This window comes from Phocoena sinus, chromosome 12 (genome assembly GCF_008692025.1).
Source record: "Phocoena sinus isolate mPhoSin1 chromosome 12, mPhoSin1.pri, whole genome shotgun sequence".
Taxonomy (NCBI): Eukaryota; Metazoa; Chordata; class Mammalia; order Artiodactyla; family Phocoenidae; genus Phocoena; species Phocoena sinus.
The window spans coordinates 72,750,893-72,765,311 of NC_045774.1; the positions used below are offsets into that span (position 1 = coordinate 72,750,893).

Here is a 14,419-nt window from a genome sequence, read left to right on the forward strand (position 1 = left end):
AAAAAAAGCCAATGCTTTTTGGTTGTTTTTATAGTTTTTCTCTGTTCCTCTTTTTTTCTCTTGTGATTTGATGAGTATCTTTAATGTTAACTTTGGATTCCTTTCTCTTTATTTTTCGTGTATCTATTATAGTTTTTTTGTTTGTGGTTATATGAGGTTCATATATAGCAACCTTACATATAGGTGTCTGTTTTAAGTTGATGATCTCGTAAGTTTGAATGCATTCTAACAGCCCTACATTTTTACTCATCCCTTCCCCCACCATTTATGTCTAATGTCATATTTTACATCTTTTGTGTATTCCTTAACTACTTATGTTAGATATAGATGATTTTACTACTTTTTTCTTTTAACCTTTCTACTAGCTGTATAAGTAGTTGGTCCATTACCTTTACTGTGTGTTTGCCTTTACCAGTGAGATTTTGCTTTTTGTAATTTCCATATTTCTAGTTTTAGCTTTTTCTTTTTCACTTAGAGAAGTCCCTTTAACATTTTTTGTATAGCCGGTTTAGTGGTGCTGAACTCTTTTATCTTGTGCTTGTCTGTAAAGCTTTTCATCATCACTCCTTCAAATCTGGATGGTAACCTTGCTGGGTGGAGTATTCTTGGTTATAGGGTTTTTCCTTTCAACACTTTGAACGTATTGTGCCACTCCCTCTGACCTATAAAGTTTCTACTGAAAAGTCAGCTGATAGTCTTATGGGAGTTCCCTTGTACGTAACAAGTTGCTTTTCTCTAGCTGCTTTTAGGATTCTCTCTTTATCTTTAATTTTTGCCATTTTAATTATAATGTGTCTTGGTGTGGACCTCTTTGGGTTCATCTCCTTTGGGACTCTCTGTGCTTCTTGGACCTGGATGTCTGTTTTCTTCCCAAGGTTAGGATAGTTTTCAGCTATTATTTCTCCAGATAAATTGTCTGCCCCTTTCTCTCTCTTCTTTTGGGACCTCTGTAAGGTGAATGTTAGTATGCTTCATGTTGTTGAAGAGATCTCTTAATCTGTCCTTATTTTTTTACAATTCTTTTTTCTTTTTTCTGTTCATCTTGGTTAATTTCCACTACGCTCTCTTCCAGTTCACCAGTCCATTCATTGCTCTTTATCATGTAATCTGCCATTGATTCCTTTAGTGTTTTGTTTTTTTTTTTTTTTTTTTTGTGGTACGCGGGCCTCTCACTGTTGTGGCCTCTCCCGTTGTGGAGCACAGGCTCCGGATGCGCAGGCTCAGCGGCCATGGCTCACGGGCCCAGCCGCTCCACGGCATGCGGGATCTTCCCGGACCGGGGCACGAACCCGTGTCCCCTGCATCGGCAGGTGGACTCTCAACCACTGCGCCACCAGGGAAGCCCCCTTTAGTGTATTTTTATTTCAGTTATTATATTCTTCAACTCTGTTTGGTTCTTCTTTTTATTTTCATATTTTTGAACTCTGTTGAAATTCTCACTGTATTCATCCATCTTTCTACCAAATTTGGTGAGCATATTTATGATCATCACCTTGAACTATTTATTGGATGTATTGCTTATCTCCATTTTATTTAGTTCTTTTTTTTGAGGTTATGGCTTATTCCTTCATTTGGAACACATTCTTCTGTTTCCTTGTTTTGCCTAATTCTTGTGTTTTTTTCTATGTGGTAGGTAGACTGGTTACGTTTCCCAGTGTTGGAGAAGTGGCCTTATGTAGATGTCCTATGGGGCCCAGTAGCACTCTTCTCTCAGAGCCAAATGTTCTAGGGGTACGCCCTGTGTGGGCTGTGTGCATCCTTCTGTTTTGGCAGGGCCAACTACTCTGGGCATGCTGGTAGGCAGGGCTGGTTTCCGTCTTGGTTGACTGTGAGGCCATGCCTCCTGAGGTGGCTGTGGGCCAACTGGATGGGAGGGTAGGCTTCCTGTGTGTTTGGCTGTGTGACCTAGGGTGGCGTGGGTCTGTTGCCAGTCTGCTGGTGGGTGAGGCTGGGTCCCTGCATGGCTCTTTGTGCAGCTGGGGAGCCTGGGACCGATGCTGGCCTGCTGGAGTGTGGGGCCTGGACCCTGGTGCTAATAGGCTAGAGGGAAGATTTCAGAATGGTGCTTTGCTAGAGCCAGTATTATCATAGTAGAATGAGCTCCTCAAAATGGCTGTTGCCACTACTTCTTTCTCCGAGGGCAGTTCCAGTTGCTTCCTGCATCTTTTGGTGGCTCTCTAAGATCAGCAAGCATGTTGGACCCAGGCCTCTGCCTCTGTGCGTGTGAGATTTTGCTTATACTTTTTAGGAGCCAAGTCTCTGTTTCCTACAGTCCTCCAGCTCTCCCAAAGAGAAGCCCCACTGGTTTTCAAAGCCAGATATTCTGGGGGCTCATCTTCCCAGTGCAGGACTCCTGGGCTGGGGAGTGTGACGTGGGCTGAGACCCCTCGCTCCTTGGGGAGAACCTCTGATTGTGATATCCCTCCTATTTGTGGGTGGCTGACCTAAGAGTGTGGGTCCTGACTCTGTCATCTCTGCCTCCCACCCATCTCATTGTGATTTCTTCTTTATGTCTTTACTTGTGGAAAATCTTTTTGGTTAGTCTTCAGGCCTTTCTCTTAGATACTTGTTCTATAAGGAGTTGTTATTTTGTTGTGTCTGTGGGAGGAGGTAAGTTTAGGGTCTTCCTACTCCCCTATCTTGGCCACTTCTCGACACTTTATTCTCTTTATGCTTGCACTGCTACTGTACTGAGAAGACAAAAAGAAAACTTAATTCACTGAAATATGGCAGAATGACGGGTTTGTGTAACATGTCATGTAGTTTCTATGTTGCCACTCTGTATTCCACTTTCACATGTGAAAAACCTCTTGTAGTCAAAATGTCCTGTAGTCGTAATTTTTAATCTCATCCCTTTTGTGAATCTCTGTCCAGTTTTAACACTTCATAATAAAAATACAAAAGCAATTGCTAACAACAGTTAGTTTCTTAGCCAGAATAACTTAGCAAAGTTTCATGAAGGCTAGATCCATTTTTTATAAATTACAAATGTTTTCCTTTTTTATCATAAATACCTATATTGAGTAGTAATGAAAGTAGAAAAGGAATTAGCAGCTGATTGATAGGACAGTCCTCACTTGCTGTTAAACCACACTTGCCTGCCTTCTTCAATCTCTGCAGCTTACAACTAAAAGAAATTTAAAGGACAGAGACACTGGAACTGAGCCACCGAAGTACTTGCCCCAAAAATACTCTTATTCTTTAAGTTAATAATGCAAAACATTTATTTAGGTAGGATGTTTGTGTTTTTATCTTACCTTTCATCTATTATTTCATAGTCCACGTTTTCTTTAATTTGCTTGTGAAGCAGTTGCTATATAAAAGTTATCTTTTACCTGAAATAAATTGTCTTTGTCTCTTAAAAGCATTCCATACTTGCTTTTTTTTCTGTTGTTGCCGAATCTTTTCATAGAAGTTATGTTTATCATTTATCTTTTCTTAAGTAAGTGACCAATATCGAAGCTTGATATTTTACTAAAGATGGGAGTAAATGTTCCTTTTGCCCCCTCCAGTCTTAAAAACTGCTATGTGTATCACATGGTGTATGTTTGCTTGGGCTGCTGTAACAGTACCATAAACTGGGTGGCTTAGCCAATAGAAATTTATTTTTTCATAGTTCTGAAGGCTAGAAGTCCATGATCAATGTGTCAACAGAGTCAGTTTCTTCTAAGCTCTCTCTCCTTGGCTTGTCTTCCTTCAGTGGTATTTTGTCTCTGCATCTGTGTCCTAATTTTTTCTTAGGAGAGCACCGGTTACGTTGGATTAGGGCCCACCCTAGTGACCCCATTTAATTTAATTACCTTTTTAAAGACGCTGTCTGCAAATACAGTCATATTCTGAAATACTGGGATTAGGGCTTGAACATATGAATTTTGGAGGCGCACAGTTGAGCCCGTAACACATGGTTGGTCTTCAAGAGGGCATGGGCAGTGTGAGTGGGAGAATATTGTCTCTACATAGTCAGTCTCTGTTTATTAAACTGCTGCTCTGGATCTCAGCTTTTCTGATTCTAGCTTTATGTTTAGTCTGGCCTTCAGTTCATGTGTACAGTGTATCTAGATCTGGAATCCTTATTTGAACTTAAAGTCACAAAGTTGAAGCCTCTTCCTGTTGAGGAGGTTCCCCTTTTGTTCTAGAAAATGCTCTTCATGTTTGGCATGAAGCAGCTGTGTTGGGGAGAAACTGAACAAAAGAAAAACCTTATAGATTTTTCCGTCATATGAACCTGCCATGTATCTTTCAGCACTTGTACAGAAGTCATTGTTGGCACTAGAATGTGACTGGTACTAGGTTTCTATTGCTACCATGACAAATTACTACAAACTGAGCGGCTTAAAATAGCACAAATATATTACCTTATAGTTCTATAGGTCACAAGCCTGACACAAGTCTCAACAGGCTGAAATCATAAAAGATGTCAGCAGGGCTGAGTTCCACACCCTTGTCTTTTCCAGCTTCTAGAGAAATGCCTCCAGTCCTTGGTTCATGGTCCCCTTCATCTATTTTCAAAGTCAGCAATGTAGTGTCTCTCTGACCCTGTTTCTGTCATCCCATTTCTTTCTCTGACTACAGCCAGAAAAGGTTTTTCGCTTTTAAGGACTGACCTTTAATCACATCTGCAAAGTTTCTTATGCCACAAAAGGTAATGTATTTATAGGTTTGTGGGGAGGGGCATGTCATTATTCTGCCTGCCACATGGTCCCAGCTAGGTTGTCAGCATTTCTCCCTCAACCCCCCTCACTTTTTTTTTTTTTGCTGTACGCGGACCTCTCACTGTTGTGGCCTGTCTCATTGCGGAGCACAGACTCCGGATGCGCAGGCTCAGCGACCATGGCTCACGGGTGCAGCTGCTCCGCGGCACGTGGGATCTTCCCGGACCGGGGCACGAACCCGTGTCCCCTGCATTGGCAGGCGGACTCTCAACCACTGCACCACCAGGGAAGCTCCCCCCCTCACTTTTTATCTTTGTCCTTTCATATTATGGGGATTGCTTGTGTATGCTGTAAGGGTAAGCTGTGACAAAGCGAGAGAGTGGCATGGACATATATACACCCAGTCGAGTGATCCTGCATTTGAATGAGTACTAATCGTTATATTGTATAGTAAAGCCAGAGGAGAGAAGGTAATCCCTCATTTCCCAGCTTGGTGTGTATTGTCACATGCTTACTTTTTCATTGTCTCCTCTTACCTCACCCTCTCTAAATTAGGATTATATCAAGGATTTGTTCATCTGTTTTCTGAGGCACAACACCAATGTCTTGGGAAAGAGAATGGGGTCTACAGTTTGGTTTTATACGCGCTGCTAAGTCTCAGGAACTCCTCGAAGTTTGTGATATATTTCAGAAATACCCATTATATAAATGAAAATAGAAAAAAATTTACCTGAGACAGGAACTTTCGGGGAAGTAGAATACTTTTATTTTAACTTAATAATTTAAGGTTGAAACGAGTGGTTCTCAATATACGTTCCATGCACGAACCCAGTTCAGAATTACTGGGGGCATGTGTTAAAAATGCAGAATGCTGGGCTCCACTCCAGACTTACTGAACCACAGTCAAATTTTAATCGTTTTTATTTCCACTGCTTGTTAACATTCATGCCAGCTCATATGCATGCTGACATTTTAAGTATTGCTCGAGACTCTTGGCTGAGCATTGGCAGTTAGATTGCTTAACCATATTGATGACATGAACTAGCAAAACAGCAAAAAGTTTATATTATTTCTTTACAGCATTTGGTTTCTCATTTGCAAATAATGAGTAAATAGCAGCATAGAGTATGATTATCTGTATATTATAAATGTAATTTAAAAATAAATGCTGAAATGGGAGATATTCATAACATTTGTGGCAGATCAAGATTTAAAATGTTCTTAGTATTCAAAGAACAGTTTCAATTCAATGGGAAAATGTTAACTGTGAAATATACAAATTGCCTAAGTGGTCACAGATAATTTAAAAATGAAGAAATGAAAATGGTCAGTAAACTTATGAAAAATGTTTAATGATACTAGAAAAGAAATATAAATGAATACTACTTGATAACATTATATTTAAATATATTTATGTATTTTTAACTTTACTGTATATTTTATTTATTATATATTTTACATGTATACTTCAGATATACACACACACACACATATATGTGTGGAAAGATAATACTGTTCCTTTGGTTGCAACAAAATAAACATATTTATTATATGTCACTGGGGGGTGGGGGATTGTTAATTTGTCCATCCTCTCTAGAAGGGCAGAGTTCCAATACAGATCACAAATTTTAAAGATGTTCATCTACAGACTGCCAACAAACACATGAAAGAATGCTCAACATCATTAATCATTAGAGAAATGCAAATCAAAACTACAATGAGATATCATCTCACACCAGTCAGAATGGCCATCATCAAAAAATCTAGAAACAATAAATGCTGGAGAGGGTGTGGACTGCTGGTGGGAATGTGAATTGGTACAGCCACTATGGAGAACAGTATGGAGGTTCCTTAAAAAACTACAAATAGAACTACCATATGACCCAGCAATCCCACTACTGGGCATATACCCTGAGAAAACCATAATTCAGTAAGAGTCATGTACCACAATGTTCATTGCAGCTCTATCTACAGTAGCCCGGAGATGGAAACAACCTAAGTGTCCATCATCGGATGAATGGATAAAGAAGATGTGGCACATATATACAATGCAGTATTACTCAGCCATGAAAAGAAATGAAATTGAGCTATTTGTAATGAGGTGGATGGACCTAGAGTCTGTCATACAGAGTGAAGTAAGTCAGAAAGAGAAAGACAAATACCGTATGCTAACGCATATATATGGAATTTAAGAAAAAAAAAATGTCATGAAGAACCTAGGGGTAAAACAGGAATAAAGACACAAACCTACTAGAGAATGGACTTGAGGATATGGGGAGGGGGAAGGGTAAGCTGTGACAAAGCGAGAGAGTGGCATGGACATATATACACTACCAAACGTAAAATAGATAGCTAGTGGGAAGCAGCCGCATGGCACAGGGAGACCAGCTCGGTGCTTTGTGACCGCCTGGAGGGGTGGGTTGGGGAGGGTGGGAGGGAGGGAGACGCAGGGAGGAGGAGATATGGGAACGTGTGTATGTGTGTGGCTGATTCACTTTGTTGTGGAGCAGAAACTAACACACCATTGTAGGGCAATTGTACTCCAATAAAGATGTTAAAAAAAAAATGTTCATCTAGTGAGTTATGTGAAAACTTTCCACAATATATTCCTATGTGAAAAGGGGTTATAAAACAGTCTATGATATTGTCCCCAATTTGGACAGATAATATTATACAGGCATAGATGTAAAGAAAAGGACATAGAAGAATATGCATCAAGGTGCTAGTGGTGGGGTAGTTCTGAATGGGTAGAGCTTATTGGTTTTCTTTGTTTTTGATTTTACATTTCAGTGCTCTCAAAATCTCTGATAGGAAATACTGCTTTTTGTAATGATTTTTAAAAACTTAAGAATATTGAGAAAATATTTTTTATTTCTCAGAAACTTTAGACTGGTAGAAATGAGAGATATGAACAAGGTAAAAGTTGATAGTGATTACTATTAACTTCAAATAAAAATTCCCAAGGTTCCAGAGTTGAGGCAGTGCTAAGAAGTATGATAATTAATTTTACCGATATATACCCTCCTTATCTCCTTTATGAAACTCTCGTATGTTTCCATATGCTTTTGTCCTTTACTCTCTTTCAAAGCCTAAGTTTCTTCCTTCTCACATGCTTCTAAGTCTTTGTAAGTCTTCATTGACAACAAATGCATTGCATGTGACACCTCTTGTTAAAGAAGGTCTAATCTTTTTAAAGTGTTTGCTTAATACCAAGTCTTTCATTTATTTTCCAACAAAGATCTACTAAGTGTTTACTCTTGGCTGTGAGAAGTTTTTAATCCAATGAATTAATGTCACTTCTGTGCCAGGCTACTTGGTCTATGGTGCTATTATCACAACTGGGTAATCTTGTTAAATTGCTTTTTGTAGGTGTTATTTTTTTGTCAGCCAGATCTCCAAGAATGCACTCATTATTAAAGCTTTAATTATCATGAAATTTTTAAAAAAGAGTAATTTTTGACAGAGACATTATGACTGGAAGAATTTTATAACTCCCTGATTTAATTCAAAAGCTTTATCTTGTTCATAAATCTTCATAATTGACTCTTCACTGTAGCAGACTTTAATATACTTTAATTACTAGCACGGGAAAGAATGAGAGGAAAGAGAAGGGAAACATGTAACATCTTTTCTCCATTGTGTTCTTTTTCTAATTCCCGTTTTAGGAGAGTCCAGCTCTGTCCCAGACATGGAGGAAGTATTTTAATTCTGGCAGCCATTAGTAGCTCATTGGCACTTCAACATCAACTGTTCAGAAGCCTGCCAGTAGATTGTTTAACGTTTTTAGGCCTCAAGGAACAGCTGGGCTTTACAACAGTACTGTTTCAGATTTTACATTTCCTGTGAAATACATTTATACGATTTGATATGTTAACTTCCAGCTAGCCAGAAAGCCTTAACTCATTGTCGTGCAGTACATTATAAGTGGGACGACCACATAATGTATTGGCCAAACCAAGGCACTTTCACGATGAAAGAGGATACTGTTAGTACTTACACTAGGGCAAGACGTGTGAACTGGGCTATAGTTTCTGTTGTCTGTAAGCAGATTCCAACTTAGGTGATTCAGATGGTTCAACCTTCTTAACAACATGACCACACCTGCACAACCATATCATTTATCTATAAACCACCTCCAAACCTAGTGACTTAGAATAATTGCTGTTTTATTAATGTTCTTGATTCCCTGGGATGGCTAGGGAGGCTGGACTTCCTGGGACCGCTTAGCCTTTCTCCATAGAGATTCTCACCCTTCACACATTGTTCACATTCCACATGTAAAATATGCTCATCTCCATCCTAGGTTTCCAAAAATGTCATCCCAGGAAAAACAGCAGGCCCACAGTTCAGGATCCTGTCATCTAAATCAGGTCTAGATGCAAATGAAGACCCTCGTGTTTTGCTCCTTGATGTGGCTCCTCCTGTATGTTCCCACATACCAAGCATACAGTGGTGAGGCAGGGACAGAATGACTGCAGTCAACACTCCCTTTCAGAATGGCAGGAATAGGAGTCATATGGCTGTAAGTGGTTCATAGCAATTCTGAATTCCCAGTGGACGTATGTTGCCAGGCCACCTACTTGAGGAGCAGGGAGTGTTCTTTGAATAGTCCCAGTTCTTCTTCTTCAGAGTGGTTCTGTAGTTCATTGTTCTCCTAGGCTTTTGGCTCTTCTGTCTGGGCTCTTGGCTCTGTCCTCTGAGATAGTCTTCCTGTTCCATAAGAAATGGCCCCATTGCATCAGAATGGCTCTCTCAGTCTGCTTCCTGCCTGTGGAAAGTGGAGGATCCAGTGAAGTATTTTCGTTTTGAAGTGTCTCTGTGTCAATTAATCCAAGTAGTACAGTACCTTTAAAATTTTCTTTTTGGCTTTCTGTATATCAGATTATAGTCTACTACATTAGATAAAGGCCCTACTCACAATTCTTTTCAGAATAGGCCTTCTCCCTATTATTGGTTGACATATCAGAGTGCTGTGGTACCAGTTCCACTGAACTAGGCAAAATGGTCTTCTAGGCTCCACTTTAAATCATTCAGAAGCTTTCAAAAGAGTCATTACAACCACACACTTAATTTGTTCTTTGACCACAGGCCTTATTTTACTTTGGAAATCTTTTGCAGGCAAGTCTTGTGTCCTCTATATTCTGTTTAAATGTTGCTCACAAGCTGAACATTTCCTTCTTTAGTTCATGTCCGTTTTAACCTTAGCACACAGCCAGTTTATGCATTCAGCATTCTGCCTGGAAATCTTCTTAGTCAGATTCACAAGTGCGTTAGGTACATTCTTCTCTATTCTAGGTTACTGAAGGTGGCAGTGTTGTCAGTTGTTTCACTATTATGTCAAACAGATTGCCATTTTTCCCAGGCTGTAAAAAGTTTGTCTTTGTAATTTCTTTCAGCAGTATTTTGTGGTTTCCAGTATATAGGCCTGCCACATGTTAAATTTGTCCCTATGAATTTTATGTTCTGGAATGCTATTGTAAGTGGAGTTGTGTATTTTATTTCATTTTCAACTATTCATTGCTAGTATATAGATATACATTTGATTTGTGTAAATTGACCTTATATCCTACAATCATGTTAAATTCATGTATTATTTCTAGTGACTTTTTTGATAGATTCCTTAGCATTTCCCATGTACATGGTCATGTGTGTACACATAGAAACAGTTTACTTCTTCCTTTCCAATCCTTAGTCCTGTTTTTTTCTTTTTCTTGCCTAATTTTAATGGCTAGGATCTCTAGTATGCATAGTGTTGAATAGAAGTGATGAGACTAGATATCCTTGTCTTGTTTCCAGTTTTAGGGGAATAGCATTCAGTCTTTCACTGTTAAATATGTTGTTTGTTGTGGGTTTTTCACAGATGCCCTTTATTAATTTGAGGAATTTCCTTTCTATAGGAAAGGAAAGCTTTTGTTATAAATGGGTACATATTACTGTATATAAATTATACCTCAATTAAAAACTGATTTTATTAAAAAATTACCTATTCTAAAGCTTAAACAGAGTAGTGTTGCCTGATATATATATGTGTGTGTGTGTGTGTGTGTGTGTGTGTGTGTGTATCAGTTTTAGAAAAAAATCTAAGATAGGAATTGCTATCTTGCCATTTCCTAAGCTAATATGATACTTCAAATCTCAGTATTATTTTTCTATGTGATGAACTTTGCCTTTTGAATTTTACACAACTGAGAAATTTTAATACCTTTTCTTTCCTCTAGAATAAGACATAATAACAGTAAAAACATAAGAATCTTTTAAATGTTTAGTAATTATATTTCATATTCTTATTTATAAGCATGTAGCTATATTATATATAATACTAAATAATAACTCTGTAGGTTAATTCTGAATCAGTATAGCTAGATTTTATGTCCATTTCTATCCTTTTTGTACAGATGAGAAAACTGAGGTTCACTCAGAAAGAGTAAACGACTTGCTTTCAGTTATTTCTATACTTACGGTAACTTTTTTACGAATAGGAGTTACTTAAAGATCCATTGTACATTGGACTACGGCAGAGGAGGGTGAGGGGTCCTGAATATGATGACTTTTTGGATGAATTCATGGAGGCAGTTTCTTCCAAGTACGTATAATCTTTATTTTATCTATTTTTAAGTTAAATTTCAAAAACGTAAAGATAACATAATAAACTGTAACAATATCCAAGTATGGTGCAGTGTGTTTAATAACTAGAAGTGATTTGAATGAAATATACATATCTCCTCATAACTATTGCTGGCCAAATGACAATCTCATGTGTCTCCCCCGCCAAAAGTTGTCTCTGTTTCTATCCCAGAAGATACTATTTTCTTACAAGAATCTTCAGATTCTGTTGTTTGGGAGGCATGATTATGGTGAATGAGGCAGTGGCTAGTGACTACATTACCTGAGCAAGACTTTTCATGATTATGGGCCGTCTGTACTTTGTTTCTGGCTGCTGATAAAATCTGGTCTTCCGTCATCTTTGTGGGTGAATCTGACTCTTGTGGTAGGAGAAGCAGAGGAAGAAGTGAGCATTGAGTTAGTACAATCCACAGGGTCCAGAATGGAGCAAGATCCATGAATCTCTGATTAAATCGACTGTATTTGGTTAAGATGCAGTACAATATTTCACCTGGTCTAGGTAGCATTTAATTGTGGACCCAGGGCTACTGTAAAATTTTCCAGTTTTTTTCCTTCAAGGTAGCGACTTCTGCCATAATTCAGTAATAAGTTCTGAGAGAATTTTGTCACACTAACAGTCATCCCATTTGTTTCTGTATAGCCGCAGAAACCGTGTACTATTTAAAAACATATACGTTGCTTTGGTTTTTCATAGAAATGAACTCATCACTAGAATCAATTGTAACTATAGACATACTTCTCGTTTTTTTTTATTACAAGGTTTAATTTTAAGAAGCTGAATTCAACAGCCGAAAATGCTTTCATCAGCTTGCACAGTATTTAGAATATTTTGAATCTCTTATTACCCAAGATTTTGTGCAGAGTATATTTGCCAACTAGTGTGGACTACTTTTTTGCCATTAGTATGGACTACTACTGATTTATTTGTTATTATTTATTAACTTAAACTTATAATAAACTACACTGATTCATAGAAATAGTTGAGAAACTCTACAGTTTAAGTTCAAGATTTCATGGTACAGTTAATTGATAGTAGTTTTTCATGTTTAAATTCTTTACCCTGTAAAATTTATGTAAGTATTTGAAATTATGTGTAACTTTATAGGTAGCAACATTAATCAGGAGATTGTATAGAGAATACTGCAAGGCTATATGAAAGAAAAGGAAATTCTCAACTTGTTTGTTTTTATTTTCTGTTTGTGTAAATAAAATCTATCTTTATATCGATAACTTAAATATACTTACAAAGAAGCTGTTAAGACAAGTTATGAACTTAGCGTGTATGGCCTATATACTTAAATGCTGTTAAATAAAAAGAATATTTCCATAATCAATGAAAAGCTTTCCAGATGAAAAGCTAATTTTGAATAAGCTGTGTCAGTCTAGAATCAGAAAAGCTGTTGCTGTTTTTTTTTAAATGTTGTATTGAGAGGTTACCTAGGATCTATAATAAGGAAATGGGGTTTGACAAGAGTCAACAATAATTTAAAATGCAGAGACCACCTGTAAATCAGGAATTACACTTCTGGGCTCTTCCCAGAGAAAAGTCCCACAGACTTTTCAAAGACACTTCCTGGCAGGACACTACTTTGGGAAAAGTTTTCTAGTAATGAAACCTAGTACTACCAAATTAAATTGGGGAGTAGTCCTGAAGATAAGCCCAAGATTATTTAAAAAGGAAATATAACTTACATTCAAGGTAGAAAATGCCTGTTACAAGTTGGCTTAGCCAGGAATCTGGTTCTGAGATGGAGATATTAAGGAGTATGCTTGGAATCAACCCCTTTGGAGGGGGAGGGGACAGAAAAAGAAGTGGATAAAAGAGAAGTTGAGCTGCAACGTCGACCGGCCAACAGCCTTGGGATCACCCCTGCATGCTATTTAGACCCTTAAGGAAAACTAATTTCCATTCCCCACTCCCCAAGCAACATTATGTTGGTTTTATAATTTACTATCTTGTCAGGGTTGGGATGGGGCAGTTGCAACTTCTTCCTCTTGGCTTTCTCTGTAATTATATATCTTACCTCATAGGCCAGAGATTTGATACGGGTGTTGTGGCAGTCGCCAAGTATATGTCTATCCTGGTCCTATATTTGGGGACTGTGGAAACCACCACCGCCTGGGTCTGTGGTCCCAGTGGATCCAGTATGAACTAGACCTTGGCCAGGGCACCATTAATTACGGGCCTCCATACGCTTCTAACGTGGAGGGACAGCATATTGATGCTTCAGGTCTCCTGGTATCCCTGTCAACTCTGTGCCCTCAAAATGTTTGGGTATTCCCTGTCCCCAGTGCACAGTGGCTTGAATAAAGGGCTATAGGTCCGTTTGGGGAAGGATTGGGGGAATTATTATCTTGTATTCTTTTTTTTTTTTTTTGCGGTACGTGGGCCTCTCCCGTTGTGGAGCCCAGGCTCCGGACGCGCAGGCTCGGCGGCCATGGCTCACGGGCCCAGCCGCTCCGCGGCATGTGGGATCTTCTGGGGCACGAACCCGTGTCCCCTGCATCGGCAGACGGACTCTCAACCACTGTGCCACCAGGGAAGCCCTGTCTTGTATTCTGGCCATGGTGTTGCAAGATCCTTCCTTCTGGAGGCTAGGCTGCTTCTTCCATCAGTGAGTCCAAAAATTAGCGAAGGTTTGGAAACTGAGCATGTGATTGGGACTTCGTTGGGGCAGCTACCCTCAGCTTTGTGTTCATACGTCTTTGATTTCTTTTGAATGTACCTATTGAATAGTAGCCTCATTAGCTTCTTATTTTGTCTCTAGGGATGCCATACTCTATGAATTAGGTCAATAACTGTGGGTCAGCACCCCCTGCACACCAACCTTGCCACTCTCAGGATGATTGTACCTACCTGGCTTCTGGTGGCTTCCGGTCCTCATCTGGTTCTATTATCCCCATTGCTGTTAATGAGCCTGGTTCCATAAAAACCTTTCCTCTGTCACTTCTGACCTTCAGAAGAGAGCCACCACGCAGAACCTAGTAATGTAGATGTCTTCTTACTAATTCATTCCTCATGGCTTTGGTAAGTGGTATGTTTTCTGGACCTTCCCAGGCAACATCACCATCCAATGGGGTTCTGGCCTTATGTAGCATGTGCACCCCAGAATGTACTCTCTGAGCCTGTACTCCCCTCTTCT

General features: G+C 39.0%; 1 protein-coding gene across 1 annotated transcript in view; it reads left to right on the forward strand.

Moving 5' to 3' along the window:
* Positions 1-14,419, forward strand: part of ME1 (malic enzyme 1) — a 191,418-nt gene that overhangs the window by 82,668 nt on the left and 94,331 nt on the right. Inside the window, exon 6 of the mRNA XM_032651130.1 lies at positions 11,132-11,235. Within this exon, the coding sequence (XP_032507021.1) occupies positions 11,132-11,235 (104 nt within the window). The remainder of the gene's footprint in view (positions 1-11,131; positions 11,236-14,419) is intronic.